Raw genomic sequence first — 24,519 nt, 5'->3', positions numbered from 1 at the left:
TTTCTCTTTAAAAGAATACCTTTGGCAGTATCTATTAAAGCAGAGCATACACATACCTTATGACCCAGAAATTCCATCCTTAAGTTTATATTATAAATGACTATATATGTTCACCAAAAGACAAGTAATAGTATGTCCCTAGCAGCACTATTTATTTTTTCCAGTTTGATTGACATATAATTGACCTAAAACATTGTATTAGATTAAGTTGTACTACATAATGCTTTTGTATATGTATATATTGTGAAATGATTACCACAGTAAGTTTAGTTAATATCCATCACCACAGTTATAATTTTTTATTTTTTATCATGACAACTTTTACAATCTACTCTTATCAACTTTCATATATGCAATGTAGTATTATTAACTATATTCACAATGCTGTACATTATATCCCCAGAACTTACTTATTTTATAACTGGAAGTTTGTGCCTCTTGACCATCACCTATTTCTTACATGCCCCCATCCCCACCTCTGGGAACCACCAATCTGTTCTGTTTTAATGAGTTCAGGTTTGGGGTTTTTTTTAGTTTGTTTGTTTAGATCCCACATATAAGTGGAATCATACAGTACTGTCTTTCTCTGTCTGACTTATTTCACTTACCATAGTGCCCTCAAGGTCCATCCATGTTGCCACAAATTGCAAGCTTTTCTTTCTTTTTATGGCTGAATAGTGTTCCATTTTCTTTATCCATTCATCCATTGATGGATAAATAGGTTTTTATGTCTTGGCTCATCATAAATAATGTGGCAGTGAATACATGTATCTCTGAGATAGTGATTTCATTTCCTTCAGACATAGGGTCAGAAGTGGAATTTCTGGATCATATGGTAGTTTTAGTTTTTAAGAATATTATTTTGAGGGGCACCTGGGTGGCTCAATGGGTTAAGCCTCTGCCTTCGGCTCAGGTCATGATCTCAGGGTCCTGGGATTGAGCCCCACATCAGGTTCCCTGCTCAGTAGGGAGCCTGCTTCCCCCACTCTCTCTGCCTGCCTTTCTGCCTACTTGTGATCTCTCTCTCTCTCTCTCTCTCTCTCTCTGTCAAATAAATAAATAAATAAAATCTTAAAAAATAAAGAATTTTATTTTGAGGGAAGGAGAGAGAGAGAAAGAGATAACATGCATGCACTTACAAGTGGCAGGGACAAGAAGCAGGGCAAGAGAGAAAGAGAATCGCAAGCAGGCTCCATGATCAACATAGAGCCTCTCACTGGGCTCAGTCTCATGACTCTGAGTCATGGCCTGAGTCAAAATCAAGAGTCGGTGGCTTAACTGACTGAGCCACCCAGGCACCCTGGTAGTTTTATTTTTTTAATTTTTTTGAGGAACTTTCATACTGCTTTTCATAATAGCTGGGCAAATTTACATTCCCACCAATAGTGAACAAGGATTCCCTTTTCTTCATATCTTCATAACACTTGTTATCTCTCATCTTTTTTTTTTAAGATTTTTATTTATTTGACAGACAGAGATCACAAGTAGGCAGAGAGGCAGGCAGAGAGAGGGAGAGGGAAGCAGGCTCCCCGCAGAGCAGAGAGCCTGATGCGGGGCTTGATCCCAGGACCCTGGGATCATGACCTGAGCCGAAGGCAGAGGCTTTAACCCACTGAGCCACCCAGGTGCCCCTGTTATCTCTCATCTTGTTGATGACAGCTATTCTAGCAGGTGTGAGGTGATATTTCATTGTGGTTTTAATTTGCATTTCCCTGATGTTTAGTGATGCTAAGTACCTATTCATGTTGGCTATTTATATGTCTTCTTTGGAAAAATGTTTATTCAGTTCCTCTGCCCATTTTTTGTCAGACTCTTTGTGTTTTTTGCTATTGAGTTGTACAAGTTCTGTATATATTTCAAATATTACCTCCGTATCAGTTATATGACCTTTTTTTATTTAGATTCAATTAGCTAACATATAGTACATCACTGGTTTCAGATATAGAGTTCAATAATTCATCAGTTGCATATAACACCCAGTGTTCATCACATCCCGTGCCCTCCTTAATGCCCATCACCAAATTACCCCATCTCCCCCACATCCCCTCAAACAACACTGTTTGTTTCCTGGAATTAAGAGTCTCTCATGGTTTTTCTCCCTCTCTGATTTCTTTACATTATGTTTTTTCTTCCCCTCCCCTATGATCCTCTGCACTGTTTCTTATAGTACACATATGAGTGTAACCATATGATGATTGTCCTTCTCTAACTGACTCATTTCACTCAGCATAATGTGCTCCAGTTCCAACCATGTTGATGGCCCCTCCACCAGAAGACAGACTGGAAGGAAAGGTGAATGATAAGCTTATTTCCAATAGGGCTGTAAAACTCCAGCACCAGGAGAAAATAATATAGGGAGCTCCAGGTGTTCCCTCACAACTTGCTTACACTTCAAGATAAATTTTTTTGTTTCTTATTCTTATTCTTATTCTTATTCTTTCTTTTTTTTTTAACCTGCTCCCATTTCAAGTAGATTAGTATTTCCCAACCTATGTTTTGAAGTTTCTTAACTTTTATTCTTTTTCACATGTATGTTTTATAGATTTATGTCCCATACTAACCCATTTTCCACTCAATTCAGTTTTATCTTGATATATACATAAGTTCTGATTTCTTTGCAATTTTGGGATTTGTGTCTTCTAACACAGAGACCAAAAATCAAGCAGGAACAGACAGATTATCCTGCTGTGTCCACCCTGAGAGATTATACTTTCTCCTCCCACCCCTCTCCCTTTTTTCTCTCTTCTCTTTTTTCTTTCTTTTTTATTGTTTTGGATCATCTTGGCTTTGATGGCATATATGTGGTAGATTTTGACCACTTTAGATTTTTTTCTCCCCTTCTTTAAGTTGCCTTTTCATTTTATTGGTTTTGTTATGCAGAAGCTTTTTAGTTTGCTATAGTCCTGCTTGTTTTTTTCTTTTGTTGTCTTCCCTTTACTCGTGAAATTCAAAAAAGATCATTGTGAGGGTGTGTACCCGCTATGTTTTCTTCTAGAAGTTTTATAATGTCAGACTTACATTCAAGTTTTTAATCAGTTACATACAAATAAAACCCCATATGTTAATAAAAAATGAAAATAAAATAAAATTTTAAAAAGACATAAGGTGACAGAGTGGATAAAAACACAAGATCTATCTATATGCTGCCTACAGGAGACTCGTTTTACACCTAAGGACATGTACAGATTGAAAGTGAGGGCATGGAGAAATATTTATCGTGCAGGTGGATGTCAAAAGAATGCCAGAGTAACAAAACTTATATTGGACAAAATAGATTTTAAAACAAAGACTATGACAAGACACGAAGAAGGTCCCTATATAATAATAAAGGGGACAATGCAACATGAAGACATAATAATAGTAACTATACATGCACCCATTATGGGAGCACCTATATATATATAATACTTAATAACAAATATAAGGGAACTAATCAATAGTAATACAATAATAGGAAGGACACTTAACACCCCATGTATATTAATGGACAGATCATGCAATCTGAAAATCAACAAGAAAACAATGGCTTTGAATGAGCCACTGGAACAGATTAACATAAATATATCCAGAACATTCCATCCTAAAAGGGCAGAATACACATTCTTTTCAAGTACACATGGAACATTCTTCAGAATAGATCATGCATAAGGCCACAAAGCTAGTTTCCACAAATTCATAAATATCAAAGTCACATCATGCATCTTTTCTGGCCACAATGCTATGAAACTAGAAATCAACTACAAGAAAGATTCTGGAAAGTGCATAAATACATGTAGGTTAAATAACATGCTACTAAACAATAAATGGATCAACCAAGGAATCAAAGAAGAAATCCAAAAGTACATGGAAACAAATTAAAATGAAAACACAACACTCCAGAACCTTTGGGATGCAAGAGGAAAGTTTATAGCACTACAGGCCTACCCACAGAAGTAAGAAAAATCTCAATTAAACACTAAAGGAGATAGAAAAAAGACAAGATAAGTGCAAAACTAGCATAAGGAAGTAAATAATAAAGATTAGGGCAGAAATAAATGGTATAGAAACTAAAAAAATAATAGATCAATGAAACTGGGAGCTGGTTCTTTGAAAAGATCAACACAATTCATAAAACTCTAGGCACAGTCATCAAAAAGAAAAGAGAAAGGACTCAAGTAACTTCAATTACAAATGAAAGAGGAGAAATAGCAACATCACAGAAATACAAATAATTGTAAGAGAACATTATGAAAAACTTTATACCAATAAATTGGACAACCTAGAAAAAATTGGATAAATTCCTAGAAACAAATAGCCTACCAAAGCTGACGTAGGAAGAAGTAGAAAATTTGAATAGACTGATTACCAGCAAGGATATTGAATCAGTAATCAAAAAAACTCCCAATGAACAAAAGTTGAGGACCAGACAGTTTCACAGGCAAATTCTACCAAACATTTAAAGAAGAGTTAATACCTATTCTAGTTGAACTATTCCCAAAAAATAGACCAAGTAAAACTTCCAAATTTCATTCTATGAGGCCAGCATTCCTGTGATACCAAAACCAGATAAAGACACTACTAAAAAACATAACTACAGGTGAATATCCCTGCTGAACATAGATGCAAAAATCCTCGACAAAATACTAGCAAACATAATCCAGCAATACATTCAAAAAATCGCTCACCACAGTCAAGTGGGATTTAGTCCTGAGATGCAAGGGTGGTTCCATATTCACAAATCAAAGTGATACATCATATCAATGAAAAAAAGGATTAAAACCATATGATCATTTCAATAGACACAGGAAAAGCATTTGACAAAGTACAATATCCATTCATGATAAAACCCTCAACAAAATGGATTTAGAGGGAATATTACCTCAACATAATAAAGGTCACATATGAAAAACACACAATGAACATCATACTCAATGGGGAAAAACAGAGCTTTTCTCTTAAGGTCAGGAACAAGAAAGGGATGCCTACTCTCACCACTTTTAGTCAGCATAGTACTGGAAGTCCTAGCCACAGCAATTAAACAACAAAAGGAAGTTAAAGGCATCCAAATTGGTAAGGAAAAAGCTGAACTTTCACTCTTTGCAGATGACAGAATACTCCATATTAGAAAACCCAAAAGACTCCACCAAAAAAAAAAAAAAAAAACCTGCTAGTACTGATAAAGGAATTCAGTAAACTCACTGGATACAAAATGAATGTACAGAAATCTGTTGCATTCCTATACACTAGTAATGGAGCAGCAGAAAGAGAAATTAAGAGAACAATCCCATTTACAAGTGCACCAAAAATAATAAGATACCTAGTAATAAACTTAGTCAAGAGGTGAAAGACCTGTATTCTGAAAACTATAAAGCATTGAGAAATTGAGGACAGCATAAAGAAATGGAAAGACATTCCATGTTCATGGATTAGAACAGTTACTGTTAAAATGAATATACTACCCAAAGCAATCTGCACATTTAATACAATCCCTTTCAAAATACTAACAGCATTTCTCACAGAGCTAGTACAAACCAATCCCAAAATTTGTATAGAACTACAAAAGACCCCCCAAAATACAACATTTTAAAGGAAAAGAAAAGCTAGAGGCATCACAATTCCAGACTTAAGTTATATTACAAAGTTCTAGTGATCAAAACAGTATGGTACTGGCACACAATAGACACTAGATCACACTAGTGATCACTACAACATAATAGAAAACCATGAGATAAACCCTAAATTATATAGTCACTTAATCTTTGACAAGACAGAAAAGAATACCCAATGGGAAGAAGACAATCTCTTCAACAAATTGTGCTGGGAAAACTGGACAGCAAAATGCAAGATGCAAAAAAAAAAAAAGAAAGAAAGAAAGAAAAAGAAACTCAGCCACTTTCTTTCACTGTACACAAAAATAAATTCAAAATGGATTAAAGACTTAAATGTGAGACCTGAAACCATAAAATCCTAGAAGAGAGCACAGGCAGTAATGTCTATGACACTGACCATAGCAAAATCTTTCTAGGTATGTCTCCTGAAGCAAGGCAATTAAAAGCAAAAATAAACTATTGGGAATACATCAAAATAAAAAGCTTCTGCACGTCAAAGGAAACAATCAATAAAACTAAAGGCAACCTACAAAATGGGAGAAGATATTGCAAATGACATATGCAGTAAGGTTTAGTATCCAAAATATATAAAGAACTTATATAAATCAACACCCAAAAAAACAAATAATCCAATTTTTAAATGGACAGGAGAAATGCGCAAACATTTTTCCAAAGACATACAGATGGCCAACAGACACATAAAAAGATGCTCAACATCACTCATCATCAGAGAAATGCAAATCAAAACTACAGTGAAGTATCACACCTCACACAAGTCAGAATGGCTAAAATCAAAAACACTGGAAACAAGTGTTAGTGAGGATTTGGAGAAAAAAGATTGCTCTTGCACCATTGGTGGGAATGCAAACTGCTACAGCCACTGTGGAAAAAATAGAAATACCCTACAATTCAGCAGCTATATTACTAGGTATTTACTCCCACCCCCCAAAAAAACTAATAATTCAGAGGGATGCTTACATCCCAGTGTTTATTGCAACATTATTCACAATAGCCAAATTATGGAAGCAACCCAAGTATCCATTGATAGATGAATGGATAAAGAAGATGTGGTATACACACACACACACACACAAAATGGAAATATGATTCAGCCACAAAAAGAATGAAATCTTGCCTTTTACAACAATGTGGACAGAACTAGAGAATATAATGCTAAGCAAAGTCAGTCAGTCAGAGAAAGGCAAATACCATATGATTTCACTCATATGTGGAATTTAAGAAACAAAGCAAACAAGCAAAGGAAAGAGAGACAAACCAAGAAAAAAAGACTCAACTATAGAGGACAAACTGTTGGTTACTAGAGTGGATGTCAGTGGAAGGATTAATGAAGTAGGGGATGGGGATTAAGGAGTGCACTTGTCAAGATGAGCACTGGATAATGTATGGAATTGTTGAATCACTGTATTGTACACCTGAAACTAATATAACACTGTATGTTAACTATATTAGAATTAGAAAATAAATGAATGAATGACACTCCCAATAAACAACGTCCAGGACCAGACAGCTTCACTGGTTAATTCTACCAAACTTTCAAAGAAGATTTTCATATTTATCCTCAAACTCCTCTAAGAAATTGAAGAAGGAATGTTCCCAAACTCATTTTATGAGGCCAACATTACCCTGACACAAAGAATAAACAAAGACATCAGAAAAAGGAAAGGAAGGAAGGAAGGAAGTTAATTAGTTAGTTAGTTATAGGTCAGTATCCCTATGAACATAGATCCAAAAGTGCTCAACAAAATATTAGCAAATTAAATTCAACAGTATTTTAATAGAATCAAGTGGAATTTATCCCAGTGTTCCAAGGATGGTTCAATATCTGCAAGTCAATCAGCTATGGGTGTGTGGCAAGATTTAATATATGGAAACCCCTAAAGACCACCAAAAAAACTGTTAGAACTCATAAACAAATTCAAGGTGCATGGTTCAAGAGTAATATAAAAAATTTGGTTGCATTTATATACACTAACAATGAACTATAAGGAAGAGAAATTAAGAAAACCCCATTTAAAATTGTATCAAAACCAATAAAATTCTTAGAAGTAAGTTTAACCAAGAAAGTAAAAGATTTATACACTGAAAACTATAAAAATTGATAAGAGAAATAGAAGAAAGCACTAATAATGGAAATATATTCCATTTTCATGGATTGGAAGAATGAATAGTTTAAATTTCCATATTAGCCATAGCAATATACAGACTCAGTGTAATCCCTATCAAAATTCCAATGGTGTTTTTCACAGAAAACAATCTAAAGAAACAATCCTAAAATTTGTAATGAACTCCAAAAGACCCAAATAACCAAAGCAATCTTAAGAAGAACAGATCTAGGAAGAAGAAAATGGTGGCAGACTAGGAGGACCCTAACCTTGTCTCATCCCACAAACACAACTATATAACTATCAAATCATCCTAAATCCCCATGAATTGACCTGAAGATTGACAGAACAAACTACACAACCAAAGGGAGAGCAGAGGCCACATTGAAGAAGGTAAGAAGTGTGGAGATGTGGTTTAGAGAAGAAATGGATTACTGGTGCTGTGGAGAAGAGCTGTGGTCATGGAGAAAGGTGAGAGAGAGGAGCACATGGGAAGGCACAAGGAGAATGTTTCCCCAAAGCCATTGGCTTGGAAAATAAAAGGGGCTTAATTTCATGATTCTTGCAACCAGCAAGGCTTAAAGACTAGAGTTTTAAAGTTCAGCAAGCCTGACTACAGTAGAGCCCAGAGGGCACAGCCCTGCTCCTAAATAAAAGGCAGATAGCATGGAAACAGCAATTTGAAGAGTGCCTGGGACACACAGGTGGGGGGAAGATTATTTGCTCTTCTCAGAACCCATCCCTGATAGGCAGCATTTGGGGAGATGCCTCTCTCGGAACAAAAGAGCTGGCTGGCACCATTGCCCAACCCCATCACTCAGCATAAACACAGAGTCACCAGTGGGAAACAGTGCAGTGCTGACACAGGCTACTAAGTTGAATATACCAAGCCCCATGCCCCCGCACTCTGGCAGGACTGCCCTTCTCAATCAAGCTTGTTTCAGACTCAGCATGCCAGACCCCTCCTCCAAAAGACCAGCTCAAAGCACTGCCCACACCACATTTCCCAACTCCAGAGCAGACAGTTAATATTCACTAAATTCAGGCCAGGGACTAAATACTGCCCACTGCAGGCCAGGAGAGCCTTTGTACATGACTGACTTAAAAGATAGAGCAGCCAAAACACAACAGCAGAGCACATACTACACACACCAGAGACAATCCTTGAAGCTCCACGGCCTGGGGAGTACATGACCTCTTCTTCATAAGGCCATTACTTTCAAGAGCAGGAGAAATAACTGGCTTTTCTAAAACAGAGAAGAAGGCAGAGACATAGACAAAGTGCCAAGTTGGAGGAATTTATCCCAAATGAAAGGACAAGATAAGGCCACAGCCAGAGACATAAGTAAAACAGATATAAGTAACATATCTGATGATGGAGAATTAAGGAAGAGTCATAAGAATACTCACTAGGCTTGAGAAAAGACTAGAACATTTCACTGATACCCTTACCACAGAGATAAAAGAATTTTTAAAAAATCAATCAGAGATGAAGAATGCAATAAAAGAGACTGGAAACAGGCTTGATGCAATGAACAGCAGGCTGAAAGAAGGAGAGGAATGAATTAGTGACCTAGAAGAAAAAATAATGGAAAATAATGAAGCTGAAGAAAAGAAAGAATGAAGAATAAGGCTACACAAGAATAAACTTAGAGAACTCAGTGACTCCATCAAACATAATAACATTCATATTTATAGGAGTCCCAGAAGAAGAGAAAGAAAAGGGGGGATAATTTTTATCTCAAAAATAATAGCTGAAAACTTCCCTTCCTTTTCTGGGGAAGGAAAAAGATATCCAGATCCAGGGGCTACAGAGAACTCTCATTAAAATCAACAAGAGCAGACCAACACCAAGGCATATTGTAGTTAAATTTGGCAAATTTAGTGATAAAGAAAAAAATTTTTAAAGCAGCAACACTAAAGTCCTTAATTTACAAGGGAAGACCCATAAGTTTAGCTGTAGACCTCTCCGGAAACTAGGCAAGCCAGAAAGGAGTAGCATGATATATCCATCATGCTGATTGGGAAAAATCTGCAACCAAGAATATTCTCTAGCAAGGCTATCATTTAGAATAGGAGAGAGAGTTTCTCAGACAAACAAAAACTAAAGGAGTTAGTGACTCTATAAACCAGCCCTGCTGATAGTTCATTGTTAGTGTATATAAATTATAGGGGACTCCGAGTGGAATGAAGAGACCAAAAATGACAAAGACAAGAAAGGATCAGAGAAATTCTCCAGAAACAATGACAAAACAAGTAATAAAATGGCAATAAATACACAGCTAATAATTACTTTGAATGTAAGTGGACTAAGCACTCCAATCAAAAGGCATAGGCTGGGGCACCTGGGTGGCTCAGTGGGTTAAAGCCTCTGCCTTCAGCTCAGGCCTTGATCTCAGGGTCCTGGGATGGAGCCCCGCATTGGGCTCTCTGCTCAGCGGGGAGCCTGCTTCCTCCTCTCTCTCTGCCTGCTTCTCTGCCTACTTGTAATCTCTCTGTATCTTTCAAGTAAATAAATAAAATCTTTTTTTAAAAAAAGGCATAGGCTGTCAAGAAACAAATAATCTGTTTTTTTTAAAGTGGGGGGCAGAAGACATGAGTAGACATTTTTCCAAAGAAGATATACAGATGACCAACAGAGACATGAAAAGAACCTGCTCAACCTCACTCAGCCTCGGGGAAATACAAATCAAAGCCACAATGAGATATCACCTCACACTAGTCAGAATGGCTAAAATTAACAAGTCAGGAAATGACAGATGCTTGTGAGGATGCGGAGAAAGGGGAACCCTCCTGCACTGTTGGTGGGAATGCAAGCTGGTGCAGCCACTTTGCAAAACAGTATGGAGGTTCCTCAAAAAGTTAAAAATAGAGCTACCCTATGATCTAGCAATTGCACTATAGTTTACTTTTTACCTTGTGTATCCACTAACAAATCATTATAGTTATAAGTGACTTTACTACTTTTGTCTTTTAACCTTCATTTATAGATTTATAAGTGATTACCCATGACTATTACATTAGAATATTATAAACTTAATTATATATTTACCATTACCAGTGAGATTTGTACTTCTCATGTTTTGTTGTTCCTAATAAATGCCTATTTTAGCTTATAGCAGTCACTTTAACATTTCTTATAAGGCCAGTCTAGTGGTGATGATCTTTAGTTTTTGCTTTTCTGAAAAACTCTTGATCTCTTCTTCAATTCTGAATAACAACTTTGCTTATGGTATTCTTGGTTGGAAGGGTTTTTTTTTTTCTTTCATCCCTTTGAATCATACCACTCCCTTCTGACCAGCAAAGTTTTTGCTGAAACATCTGCTGTAGTCTTATGGTGGTTCCCTTGTATATAACAAGTTGTTTTTCTCTTCTTTTAAGATTATCTCCTTGTCTTTAACTTTTGAGAGTTTAATTATTTTGTGTCTCAGGGTAGGTCTCTTTGGAGTCCTCTTTTGGAGATTCCGTGGGCTCCCTGGATGTAGCTTTCTCTTCCTCTAGTTTAGTTTTCTGTTATTTTTTCAAATAAGTTTTCTGCTCCTTTCTCTCTTCTCCTGGAACCCCTATAATGTGAATATTGGTCTGCTTGATGGAGTCTTATAATTCCCTTAAGCTATCTTCACTCTTTCATTATTTTTTTTTTCTTTTTGCTTCTCTGAATTCTTGCTTTGTGTCTTTGAGTTTGCCGATATTTTCTTCCACTTTATGTAGTCTGCTCTATTGACTTTTTCAACTCAGTTATTGTATTTTTCAACTCTGATTCCTGCTTGGTACTTTTTAATATTTTCTGTCTCATTGTTGAAAATCTCACGTTGTCATGCATTGGTCTCCTCCATTTATTCATTTTTCTTTCTCTCTGTGTGGTTTCTGCATAGTAAATACAATAGCTACCTCTCCCAGTTTTGATATAGTGGGTCTTGTGTAGGAGATGAACCTTATCATTCAGCTCAGCCTTAGCTCTTGGCTGTCTTGCAAACCTTTGTGATTTTCTAAGCACTTTCTGTGGTTTTAGTGGCTCTCGTAGTTGAAGGTGTGTCAAGACCTGTCAGTCTCTCAAAGGAGAGGATCTTAGTCAGCATCTAGATGCAGGATGATTGGAAGCGAGACCCTTGGTTAACAGCTTTTAAAGTATGCAAGCGGATTTCTTTCCAGGAAAGACTGGGAGCTGGGCATTTATTTCTGTATGCTCCCTTTGCGATGAGCCTTGGGTAGATAGCCAATTAAGAAACATTTCTTTGTTTGTTACTGTCCTATAGAATCGTCACTAAAGCCCCACTGGCTGCTGAAGCCAGGTGATCAAGGGGTGTATCCCCTGGACAGCAGCCACAGAAGCCAGAGGGAAATGTGGGAATGGTGCCCACTGGCTTTCTTCATCTCCAGGGAGGAGTGCAGTCTGTCCCTAGATGTGTGCCAAAATAGAAGTATGACCTTCAGGAAGCAGCTTTTGAAGTATGCAAATAGGCTTTTATAGAGAAAGACTTAAGATATGGGTGTTTCTGTCTGCTGTCTCTATACTAGGCCTGAGGAGTTTTCCACAGTGAGTCTTCATAAGCCCATTAAGAACTGTTTTCTTTGTGTTCTATAACCAGGTGGGTCTCATGGATGAAAGCCTCATTGTCTTCTAAAGCTAGGTATTTGGGGGGTCCATCCCTCATGCAGATCTTTTTTTAATATTTTATTTATTTGTTTAACAGAGAGAGACACAGGGAGAGAAGGAACACAAGCAGGGGGAATGGGAGAGGTAGAAGCAGGCTTCCCACCAAGCAGGGAGCCCAGTGCAGGGCTTGATCCCAGGACCCTGGGACTGTGACCCAAGCTGAAGGCAGAGGCTTAATGACTGAGCCACCCAGGTGCCCCTCATGCAGACATCTTAAAAGTTTGGGCACGAAGTGTTGAGTCCAAACTCTTCACTCCTCAGGGAGAAGCTTGGAGTTGTGAACTTCCTTCTGATTGCTGAGCCAGGGGTGGGTATATGATAAGATTGTATTTCAACATTTTCTACCCATTTGATATGGGTTTTTTTTTTCTTATCTATCCAGTGTGTAGGAGTCACTCCACTAGTTTCTGGATTTCTTTCAGAGGGAATTGTCCCACGTGTAGCTGTAGATTTGGTATATGCATGGGGAGAGGTGAGTTTGGGAGATTCCTATGTTGCCATCATGGACCAGAATCACCAGCATTATTTGTAATAGTCATGAACTGGAAACTACTCAAATATCTATCAAAAGTAGAATGGGTGAATAAATCTATCTATATAACACAACAATGATGAACCTTCTAACTATAATATTAAATGAAAGAATCCAAACACAAATGAATATATACTGTGGTATAATATTTGTAAAACGTTTATAAACAAGCAAAACTAATCTTTGGTGACAGAAGTCATGATGGTAGTTATCCTTGGGTTAGGGGAAAGACAAAATGGAAAAGGGGGACAAGGGAGTGTTCTAGGGTGTGGGTAATGATCTTTTTATGGGCCTGGATGATAATGATATGGATGTGTTTACATCATGAAAATACATCAAGCTTATGATTTGTGTACTTTTCTGTATATGTACTAAACTTTAATAAAAGTTTAATTTACCTTAAGTAAAAAAGAAATCCTTTAAGTAAAAAAGAAAGCCTTTAGCAAAGACTTTTCAATGATTTCCCATAGTACTCAGCATAAAACACAGAATCCTTACTATGGCCTATAAGGCTATACATGATCTGGCCCATGGCTACTTCCTCCACATTATTCCTTATCGTTATTCCCCTTGTTTACTCAGCTCCAGCCACATGTTACTGTTCTGCAAACATAATAAAACTCCTTTCCATCCTAATGCTTTGTACTTACTGTTCCCTTTTCCTGGAATACTCCTCTTAACTTGTCACATTCTTGGTTTCTCATCATATAGGTAGCAGCTCAAATGTCACTTCTTCAAAAGAGTCCTCACTCAACATACTCCATCTGAAATAGACTACCCAGTCACTTTTTATCACACTACAGTATTTTTCTTTATAGCATCTGTAACTAGATATGTATTTATTACTTGTTCATCATCTGTCTTTCTTAATAGAACATAAACTCCCCAGAGGCCAGGATCATGTCTGCTCTGTTCATCACTGTATCTTTAACACCTGACACCTTCTAGCACATAGCAGCTGCTCATGTAAATGTAAGATTTGAATGAATGAGTGATGATCACTGGGTAAACTGTCAGGTATGGCTATAGCTTGGATTTTCCCCATAAAGGGAAACACCTGAGAAGTTTTAAATCATTCTGCTAAAAAGAAAGCCTTGTTAGTATAACCTCTCTTGCCCACCTCAGCTTAGTGAATAGAAAACCCAGATCTTTCCCCATTGCTTTTGTAAAATTTGGCAAAGAGAATGTACTTTAGATAAAACGTGATATCCTAAAATGGAAGAAACCAGCTGGAACTTACTTCTATCTCCTACCTCTAGATTCTCCAAAGGAAAAATATATATATATGGTCAACAGGCAATAGTGCTCCTTTCTGCAATCCTATAATTCCCAAGAGAACATTAATTTATTCTCACCTCATCTCTAGGACAAGTAATGAATATAGACAAAGCCTTAAATAAAATTGCTCAATAAGCAAAAGGTGTCTTTAACATGTGTTTGAGGATATCGTTTCTTCTCATGATTTCATCTTAGATACAACAACTATGACAGAGCTGTCATCAATACTGTACCTTATGATGTTGTCCATCGTTGGTATGCAGCACACCGGACTCTGACAGTAGAGTTGAGGAGACCTGAGAATGAGTTTTGGGTCAAACTAAAGCCTGGCAGGGTGGGTGCCCAGTGCTAAAGATGTCAAGTAAGCTTGTTATACTGAAGCAGTGAATAATGGGTAATTCTTTAATATGTGAATCACAGTCTTGCAAAGGTAAAAGTGAAAAGAGTCCCAGGTATTGGATCTGGTCCTGCCATTCACTGAATTATCTGGAAGCAGGTCCCGCAACATATGCAGGCATCAGTGACTCAGTGGCTCTATATGTATAATGAGGGGGTTGAACTTATTTTTTGTTCTTGTTATAGCCTCTGAATGAAGAATATCTTCAGCTTAGCATAAAACATAATGAAATAATTTAACTCTTTGAGAAAGTATATATTAAAAATTAAGCAGAAAAGAAAATGAAGCCAGTTATCTGATTTGCTTTGATAAGAGAATAATTACTCAAGAAACATAAGCTCCTCAAGTACAGGGCCTAATTACCTGCTATTACCTTTGTAACTTCCATGCAGCCTACTACAGGGCTATGTACATTCTAATCTCCAAATGTTTGATCTCAAAAAGAAAGGTACCTCATTGAATGTAACTAGAGAACAACCTAAAGATTTTCTTTTAAGTGATCTTTTCTGATTTAGAGTTCCTTTGGTCTGTTGTTCTGATGGTGTTTTTTTCTCTCTTTTTGCCCATTCACAGGTCCTATTTATAGACAACTGGCGTGTCCTACATGGCAGGGAATCCTTCACTGGCTACCGCCAACTTTGTGGGTGCTATTTAACAAGGGATGATGTATTAAACACTGCTCGTCTCTTGGGGCTTCAGGCTTAAAATTGACAGCATTAAGATTATTAACACACCTGGTACCCTGGCTACTAGAATTTCATATCAGCAAAATAATACTGTGTCAAAATCTACCTCAAATTGTCTCCTTATCTCATCACACAAAACAGAAGTTGCAACTAGAACTAGTTAGAAGGAAATGCATTTTAGGAACAAAAGTCTTTATAAAGTAGCAGTTTGCAAGATGCTTAGAACACCTTAACACTCTTAAAAGTCATTGAGGACCCCAAAGTATTCTTGGATTTGGGTTATACCTATTGATACTAACTGTAATAAATATTAGGACTGGAAAATGTTGAAAATTCACACACTCCTCCGTATCAGAGTGATGGCATCATCACATGCCATATAGCCTTTGGAAAAGCCCTCTCTACATTTGCGAGATAATAAGAGTGGAAAAGGAAAATATCATCTTAGTGTTATTATAAAAAATATTTTTAATCCAGGCCCACTGAAAAGGGCTCAAGGATCCCTCCAGGTGTTTTCAGACCACGCTTTAAGAACCATTGGGCTGGAGGATACCTTAGGACAGTCTTGTACATAGATTATGGATTAAAGAGTTTAGCTGAAATCCTAGATTTATATCTACAGTGTCCTAGAACTACAGATACGATAGAAATTGCTTGATAGCACAAGCTTGGTGATAAGATAGTAACTGAATATAAACAGCGTTTTATCTTACAAGAAGGATTATCTCCATCCAAGACATCTCTTGAAGAGTTAAACTAGGAAGCCACAATAGCTCCTGTGGAATAAGTCCATCAGTTCAATAATTATGTGAAGGATCATTGCAGAAAAATTTTAGAGACTTCTGAGGTTCCATATGATAATGCATATATACACACACACCACAAGACAGTACAGAGGGTTAGTCTATAAGACTGTTCAGTGAACTCATCATGACAAATGATGTGCCTCCAAAGAACTGGAAATTACTATCCAACGTTGCATTTTTTGCTTTTGATGAAATTTAAGATTCAGTATATTTCCTCCATTTCTGCTAATCTTTTTTTTTTCTTATCTTAAAAATTATACATTTTAGGGGCGCCTGGGTGGTTCAGTGGGTTAAAGACTGCCTTCAGTTCAGGTCATGATCCCACCGTCCTAGGATCGAGCCCCGCAACAGGCTTCCTGTTCAGCAGGGAGCCTGCTTCTCCCTCTCCTCCTGCCTGCCGCTCTGCCTGCTTGTACTCTCTATCTTTATGTCAAATGAATAAATAAAATCTTTAAAAAATATATTATACATGTTAATTGCTAAGATTTGCCTGGGTTAAATATAATACCTTATTTCTTTTATTTTTAATGGCTCCCTTCATATATGGATGCAGGGACAGAGAGATGGGTATGAGCTTTCATTTAAAGTGAAGCTGTAGAATAACTGCATTGAGCACTATAGAATGATGAAAGCCAATCTAGGCCAGGATGTGCAGAAGAGGGTAAAAAGCATCATTAGTGAGGCTAGAAGTCATAAAGCAAAGTCAGTACTCTGACAGAGAATAACGTCTAATCTGATATTCACAGAGAGTCCCTAGTACACATTTAGTAGTTTATGCATCATCTTATTGACTCAAAATGTTTCTGCATTTTGTTTGTACTATATAGGAATCTTTAGGAGTCTTCATGAAACTTGTTGTCCTTGGTCAAAGGATTGATAATTAAGCCTGGTCTTAAAGAATATACCCATTAGCAGTCAGAACAGAAGTAATATTTTAACATGCAATCTATTCTCCCTATTGTTATGGACTCCTAAAATATGTCACTATTAGTCTTCCTCTGGATATTTGCCCTTCTTGAAATTTTCCTAACTTAGCCTTGAAAATTATATTTTAACTGTGGTCAGCATTGATTTATTTCAAGGAAAGGACATATTCAGTTTCCTGGAGGGATAAGGGTACAGATCAATCTTCTTCCTCACCATTACATTTTGTTTCCCCTGGGACCTTGATTCATTAATTATTTCACCCTCGGCTTCCTAAATTTTCAATCCATACTTTTCTATAATGTATGTATAATGTACCCCCTTCATAGGAATAAAGATGGAAGGGAGTAATTTGAGTGCTGATCGTGGGCATTGAAAACTTTCTTTGTAAATTTTTTTTTTTTACATCTCTTCCTGGTGTCCCTGAATATGTAAGCATGGGTCGATGTCTACCAAACTCAGTGTTGTAGGGTTACTTTTACCTTTTGCTAAGGTGCAATGGGACCAGTAGGGTCAAGAGCACAGCACCTACCATAGTCATGTCATTACACGTTTGTTGGGATAAGAATAAAATAATGAATCCTGGGGCGCCTGGGTGGCTCAGTGGGTTGAGCCGCTGCCTTCGGCTCAGGTCATGATCTCAGGGTCCTGGGATCGAGTCCCGCATCGGGCTCTCTGCTCAGCAGGGAGCCTGCTTCCCTCTCTCTCTCTCTGCCTGCCTCTCCATCTACTTGTGATTTCTCTCTGTCAAATAAATAAATAACATCTTTAAAAAAATAATGAATCCTTTTCAAACAAATTTACCAGATATTACCATGTTCTCGGTGAGGATGTCCTTTTGTGTTTAGCAGTTAACCAACACTGAATTTTGTCTACCTTCATCTAGAATGACAAACCATTCAAGTGTGTTCACAACTGAGGGGTTTTCTGGGCTACAGAACTTAGTGTTAAAACTGGGAAAGTCCCACATAAACCAGGACTACTGGTCCCCCTATTTTCTTGCTGCTAGCAATGTCTTTTTCTTTAGTGTTCATCAGTTATTCCCATTTTTGTCCAAATGCTTGTGAATCACAGCCTCACAACCTGTGTAGTCTATGATGAAAAGGAAAAAAGAACTGGGATGTGTTGTGGTGGTTCCCAAAGAAGTCCAGCAGCAGCAGCAGCATTTGAGCACTTGTTAGAAATGAAAATTCTCAGGCCCCAAGCCAGACATACTTAATCAGAAACTGAGGTATTGGAAGCCAGCAGTTTGTGTTTTTAGAACAGCCTTGTTGCTGAGCTCTAGGCCCTATTTTGAGCTATTTCGAAAATCTGACCACAGAGACAGTGCTTTTAATTAATACGCCATATTCCAAAATAAATATTAATTTCTTCCCTCTGTCCATATTCCAACAATACTTACATTCTAGCTGACTATTCATTAATCATCATCTGCACTATTAAGTTCCTTCCAATAAAACCTTAGGAGAACCATGATAATATCTAGATGTTTTGCAAATAGTTTATAAATACCCACCAACTCCCCTGACTTAAAAAAAAAAAAAAGTGTTCTTCACATTTTCTAATTTTACTTCTTCCAAAGGTAGAAACTTGTTGATAGAAAGAAATCAATCCATTCAGCATTTTTCCTTCCTTCCACACTCTTGCAAAATATGTCAACTGTTAGGATCAAAACCATTTTATAGGATATATTCATATCACTGCCCCAGGAAGCTCTTGGGTATATTGGAGATCCACTCACACAGCCAGCTGGTGGCTTACTTGTGAAGTCAGGCCATGTCTGTGTCCTTGCCTTCTTAGGCCTACAGTTCACCAGAGCCAAAGACCCTGGTGGATATGGTTGTACTTTATTGTCAGACCTACATTCAGGGGTTGGTTGTTTTGTGGGTAGTTTATCCTACTCCTTGGCTTTAAGCAGTGGGCCTGGCTTTTGTCCTTCATCTTACTCAGAACACTTTTGGACCACTCAGATTGTTAAGTCTTAGCTTGATTAATGGAATCCAAGCTTCCTTTCTGGAAAAAATCATCAGGCATTTTTATTATTGTAAAAATCATCTTAAGCCCTGTTTGTGTGTCTCATATAGTTTCATAGTGGTGTTCTAACCTACTTTTTTATGGGTAGATAAGCATGGTAATTTATCCTGTGCCTAAGTAAATCACACGGTCAATCCTATGTGAACCTATGAAGTCAGTGAAGGTTTTTCTCTGCTGGCCCCACCTTTCTCTATGGCCTATCCTTTGTCCCATTGAGGACGGCCACCCCTAACCCCTCCAGTTTAGGTACTCAGTGTCCTCTCACCTTCTGCTTTCTAGATCCCTCTCTGATTCCTTGACTGGGTCAGTGTACTGTCATGTAAAGAACATGGAATTGGATCAAACTGGGCTTGAACTCCATCTTTTTCTCTGACTAGCCTGGTAAATTTGGGGAAGTCACTTTCCTTCCTTGAGCCTATGTTTCTTCTTATAAATGTCATCTACCTGATAAAGCTGTGATGAAGAATGAAATGAGGTTGTGTGCATAAAATGTGTACCACAGTGAGCAGCACATAAATACTCAGTAGTGGTTTATTTTTGTCACCAACATCATTTGAGCAAATAGGAGGGAAGAAGCCTAGTCTGTGTGTTTGACAGAAATCAGCATTCTACTTAGATGGAAGGAGAAAAGCAATGAGAGTCAGACTTGGAAAAGTGTGTGGAAATGCTAGGAGTCAGGGAGAGTAGACAGGTCATGAAATGTACACATACTGGCAAAGCATTCAAGCACAGCCTTAGGGTTTATAGATAGGAAGCTGGTTTGAGTAGGTGCTACAGGAGGTGACAGCTGAAAGGGCAGAACGGATCAGAGAGAAAGGGCAGAGGATGGATCAGAGAGCTTGATGAGACGAGAAGTGTCTGGAGTGTTTTACACAGAATGGCTTGATAACAAAGGTGTTAAGATAAATGAGGCAGGTAGGCAGGCACCTATGCCTGCCATGATGTCTAGTTAAGATAGAACACATACTTACACATGTAACTTCATCATCTCCCAAAACCCCAGTGAAACTACTATAAAATGATACTTTAAAGATTGGAAGGGCAGGAAAGAAGGCAACAACTAAATTTTGAATGCTGAAAAGCAGATGGATGAATAGTAATTGACTTAGTGGTGAATCTTAAACCCTTAGTGGGAGAAGCCAAAAACCCACCTCATTCATTACCCCATTTTCCACCCCACCCACAAGAATCTTCAAAGGTGGAAATAGATATCTCTGGAAGTGGAGGAGGGTAGTGGGCACCAAAATAATGAGGTTTGTTTAAAAACTGTTTAAGAATGTACAAACCTTGTGGGTATTAAGGAGAACACATATTGTATGGAGCACTGAGTATGGTACATAAACAATGAATCTTGGAACACTGAAAAGATAAAATTAAATTAAAAAAAGAATTTCCGGGGCGCCTGAGTGGCTCGGTGGGTTAAGCCTCTGCCTTCGGCTTAAGTCATGATCTCAGGGTCCTGGGATCAAGCCCCGCATCGGGCTCTCTGCTCAGCGGGGAGCCTGCTTGCTCCTCTCTCTCTGCCTCCATTTCTGCCTACTTGTGACCTCTGTCAAATAAATAGATAAAATCTTTCAAAAAAAATTAAAAAGAGAGGGAAGCCACGCTTGAATACTTAAAAAAAAAAAAAATTTCCAAACCCTCTCCTGCATTTGATACCTGACTAAACTGAGACTATGAACCTTCCCTTTCCTGACAGAAGTCTGGAGTGTTATTCCCTGAAATGCAGAGGACTCTGGACTGGGAGCTTAGGGCTGGAATCTCATGTTAAAAACAGAAAAGTTAGTTAACTAGAGATATGCATCCTAAAAGCTGTAAATCCCCATTCTTCTCCACCCCAGACTCTGAAATTCTCGCAGCTGGAATATTTTTCTGTGAGCCACTTTTTCAAGAGAAAAATATCTAAGGGTAATGACACTAAAGCATTGCCAAAAAGAACCCAGCTGAAATACTCTATGGTGAGGCTCATAGAATGCTATTGTGAGGTAGACAGAAGGAGGAAGAGATCCATCTAGCTGAGGATATTTATTATTAGAAATGCAGGGGACAGTTCAGATGGCAGCACAGTAAGAGGACCCCAGGTTTCTCCCATCCCTCAAACACAACTAGATAACTATCAAGTCATTCTAAATGCCCCAGAAATTAACATGAAGACTGCAAGGATAAGTTCCATGATTAAAGGGAGAGAAGATACCACATCAAAGAAGGTAGCAAGTGTGGAGGTGTGGTTTGCAGGAGAAATAGATCACAGGAGCTGCAATGGAAAGGGAGCTGTGGTTGTGGAGAAAGTCAAGAGAGAAGGGAGCACACAGGGGAACACACAAGAAGAACACTTACCCCAAAGCTATTGCCTAGGAAAAGTAGGACTGATTTTTTGTGAGTTCTTGCAACCAGAAGGGCTTAAAGACTGGAGTTTTAAAGATTGGTGGGCTTGGCTAAGACAGAGCCTTGAGGGCACTGTCCTACTCCCGGAGAGAAGGCAGGCAAACAACCCAGGGGCAGATGGCATGGAAACAGCAATCTGAGGAACACCTGGGGCACACTGGGAGGTTGGATTATTTGTTCTTGGAGAGTGTCCCTGGTCCCCAAGAGGTAGCATTCACTGAGACAACATTCTTGGGACAAAGGAGCCCACTGGTACCATTTCTTTCTTTCCCCCACCCTTCAGTGTAAATGCAGAGCCACCTGCAGAAGGCAGCTTGGCCCCAGCACTGGTTGCCTAGTCTGCTTGCTCCAGGTCCCACACCCCTGCATTCTGGCACAACTACCCTTCTTGGCCAAACCTGCCTCAGTCCCAGCATGGTGAAACCTTCCCTTAGAAGATCAGTGCAGGCCCCTACTTGCACCTTGTCCCTAAAGCCTGGAGATTTAAAAGTCAGCAGGCTAGGCTGGGCTAGAGTGCAAAAGGCAGTGATGTTTCTGGACAGAAGGCAAGCACACAACCCAGAGACAGTGTGGAAACAGCAATCTGAAGAACACCTGGTTCACACGGTGGGTTTGGGGGCTTGGATTATGCACTCTCAGGGAGCACATCCCTGAGAGCCGTGGACACAGAGATCCATCTCTGGGGAATAAGGAGGGGCTGGTGCCATTGCCTCCCCCATCCCTCAGCGTAAACACAGAACCACCTTCGGTAAATAGCCCACTGCCACCACTGTCCGCCTAACCTGTTTACAGCAGGTCCCACACCCTCGTCCTCTGCTGCTACTGCCCTTCTTGGTCAAGTGTGCCGAGTCCCACCATGGTGGATCCTTCCCCAAAAGACCAACAGAAACTCCTGCCCACACCGTGTCTCCTGACCAGAGAGTTCTGCAAGGCTTCAGTTCTAGTGGAAGTGGTATCAGGTCTTATTTAACAAGCAGACCAGATCACACCTAGTTAAAAGTCACCACATTTGGGCCAAGGCCTGAACACTGCCCACTGCAGGCAAGGAGAAACTTGTCAGACAACTGGCCTGAAGGATGGAGCATTCAAAACACAGCAGAGTTTATGCAACATGCACCAGAGACATTCCCTGAGGTGGCAGGCCCTGGACACTATAAGACCTATTCTTCATGAAGCCATTACTCTCAGGATCAAGAAACATAACAGGCTTATCTAACACAGAGAAGAAGACAGAAATTTAGAAAAAAAAATCCCATGACAGAGGAATTCATCCCAAGTGAAAAAACTAGGTCACACCAGAGATCTAAGTGAAACAAAGATAAGTAACATGCTTGAAGGAGAATTTAAAGCAACAATCATAAGAATATTTTCTGGGATTAATAAAAGAATGGAAGACTTCAGGGAGACCCTTAAAACAGAGTAAGAGATTTAAAAAATCAGAAATGAAAAATTCAATAACTAGGATTTAAAATACACTTGATGCAGTGAACACAAGGATGGAAGAAGCAAAAGAATGAATAAGTGATATGGAAGATAAAGTAATGGAAAATAATGAAGCTGAAAAAAAAGAATCATGGAATATGAGTAGAATTAGGGAATTCAGTAACTCCATCAAACATAATAGCATGTTATAGGAGATCCACAGAAGGAAAGAAAAGGGGACAGAACATTTATTTGAGGAAATAGTAGCTGAAAATTTCCCTGATCTGGGGAAGGAAACAGACATCCAGATCCAGGAAGCACAGAGAAATCTGATCAAAATCAACAAAAGCAGGCCAATACCAAGCCATATTTTAGTTAAATGTGGAAAATCTAGTAATAAAGAAAAAAATTTAAAAGCAAAACAAAAGAAGTACTTCATTTATGAGGGAAAATACATAAGACTAGCTGGAGATTTATCAACAGAAACTTGGCAGGCCAAGAGAAAGTGGCATGTATATTCAACATGCTGAATGGGAGAAATTTGCAGCCAGGAAGTTCGATCCAGGAAAGCTATCATTCAGAATAGAAGGAGAAGTTAAGAGTTTCCCAGACAAACAAAAAGTAAGGTGTTAGAGACCACTAAAGCAGCCCTGCCAGAAATACATATGGGACTCTTTGAGTGGAAAGGAGAGACCAAAAGTGACAATGACAAGAAAGGATCAGAGAAAAATCTCCAGAAACAATGACAAAACAAGGAATAAATTGCACTCAATACATATCTATCAAAATTACTCTGAGTGTAAATGGACTAAAGTTTAAATCAAAAGACATAGGGTGTCAGAATGGATTTTAAAAAGCAAGATCCATCTATATGCTGCCAAAAAGAGACTCATTTTAGACTGAGAGACATCTGCAGATCGAAAGTGAGGGGCTGGAGAAACATTTATCATGCAAATGCATGTAGAAAGCCAGAGTATCAATATTTATATCACACAGACTGCACTTTAAACCAAATACTATAACAAGAGATAAAGAAGGGCACTATATCATAATAAAGGGGACAATCCAAAAAAAGATGTAACAATTGTAAATATTTATACACCCAATTTGGGAGCACCCAAATATATAAAACAATAACTAACCTAAAGGAACTCATTGATAATAATACAAAAATAGTAGGAGACTTTAAAATCCCACTTACAACAATAGACAGATCACCTAAGCAGAAAATCAACAAGGAAAAACTGACTTTGAATGACACACTAAATCAGATGAATTTAACAGATATATTAGGAACATTCCATCCTAAAGCAGCAGAATATGCATTCTTTTCAAGGGCACATGGGACATTCTTCAAAATAGGTCACATACTGTGTCACAAATCAGGCCTCAATTAATACAAAAAGACTGAGATCATACCAAGCATATATTCTGACCACAGAACTATGAAACTTGAAGTCACCCACAAGAAAAAATTTGGAAAAACCACAAATACATGCAGGTTAAACAACATGCTACTAAGAAATGAATAGGTTAACCAGAAAAATGAAAGAAGAAATTTAAAAATACATTGAAACAAATGATAATGAAAACACAACAGCCAAAACCTTGGGATGTAGCAAAAGTTGTCCTTGGAGGGAAGTATATGGCAATATAGGACTGCCTTAAAAAGCAAGAAAATTTTGAG

The 24,519-nt window shown here is 38.3% G+C and overlaps 1 protein-coding gene across 5 annotated transcripts in view; it reads left to right on the top strand.

Annotated features, from left to right (window-relative positions):
• Window positions 1-16,528, top strand: part of TMLHE (trimethyllysine hydroxylase, epsilon) — a 97,475-nt gene extending 80,947 nt beyond the window's left edge. For 2 of the 5 annotated variants that reach the window (XM_059156751.1, XM_059156750.1), the window contains exons 7-8: window positions 14,374-14,512; window positions 15,149-16,528. In XM_059156751.1, the coding sequence (XP_059012734.1) occupies window positions 14,374-14,512; window positions 15,149-15,280 (271 nt within the window). In that variant the 3' untranslated portion in view covers window positions 15,281-16,528. Of the gene's footprint in view, window positions 1-14,373; window positions 14,540-15,148 lie in introns of all 5 variants that reach the window. The other 3 variants (XM_059156752.1, XM_059156755.1, XM_059156758.1) reach the window with 3 other exon arrangements.
• The last annotated feature ends 7,991 nt before the right edge of the window (window positions 16,529-24,519 follow it).

This window comes from Mustela lutreola, chromosome X, assembly GCF_030435805.1.
Source record: "Mustela lutreola isolate mMusLut2 chromosome X, mMusLut2.pri, whole genome shotgun sequence".
NCBI classification, from domain to species: Eukaryota; Metazoa; Chordata; class Mammalia; order Carnivora; family Mustelidae; genus Mustela; species Mustela lutreola.
Note: the sequence above shows the minus strand (reverse complement) of the source record. Positions and strands in the feature narration are given on the sequence as shown.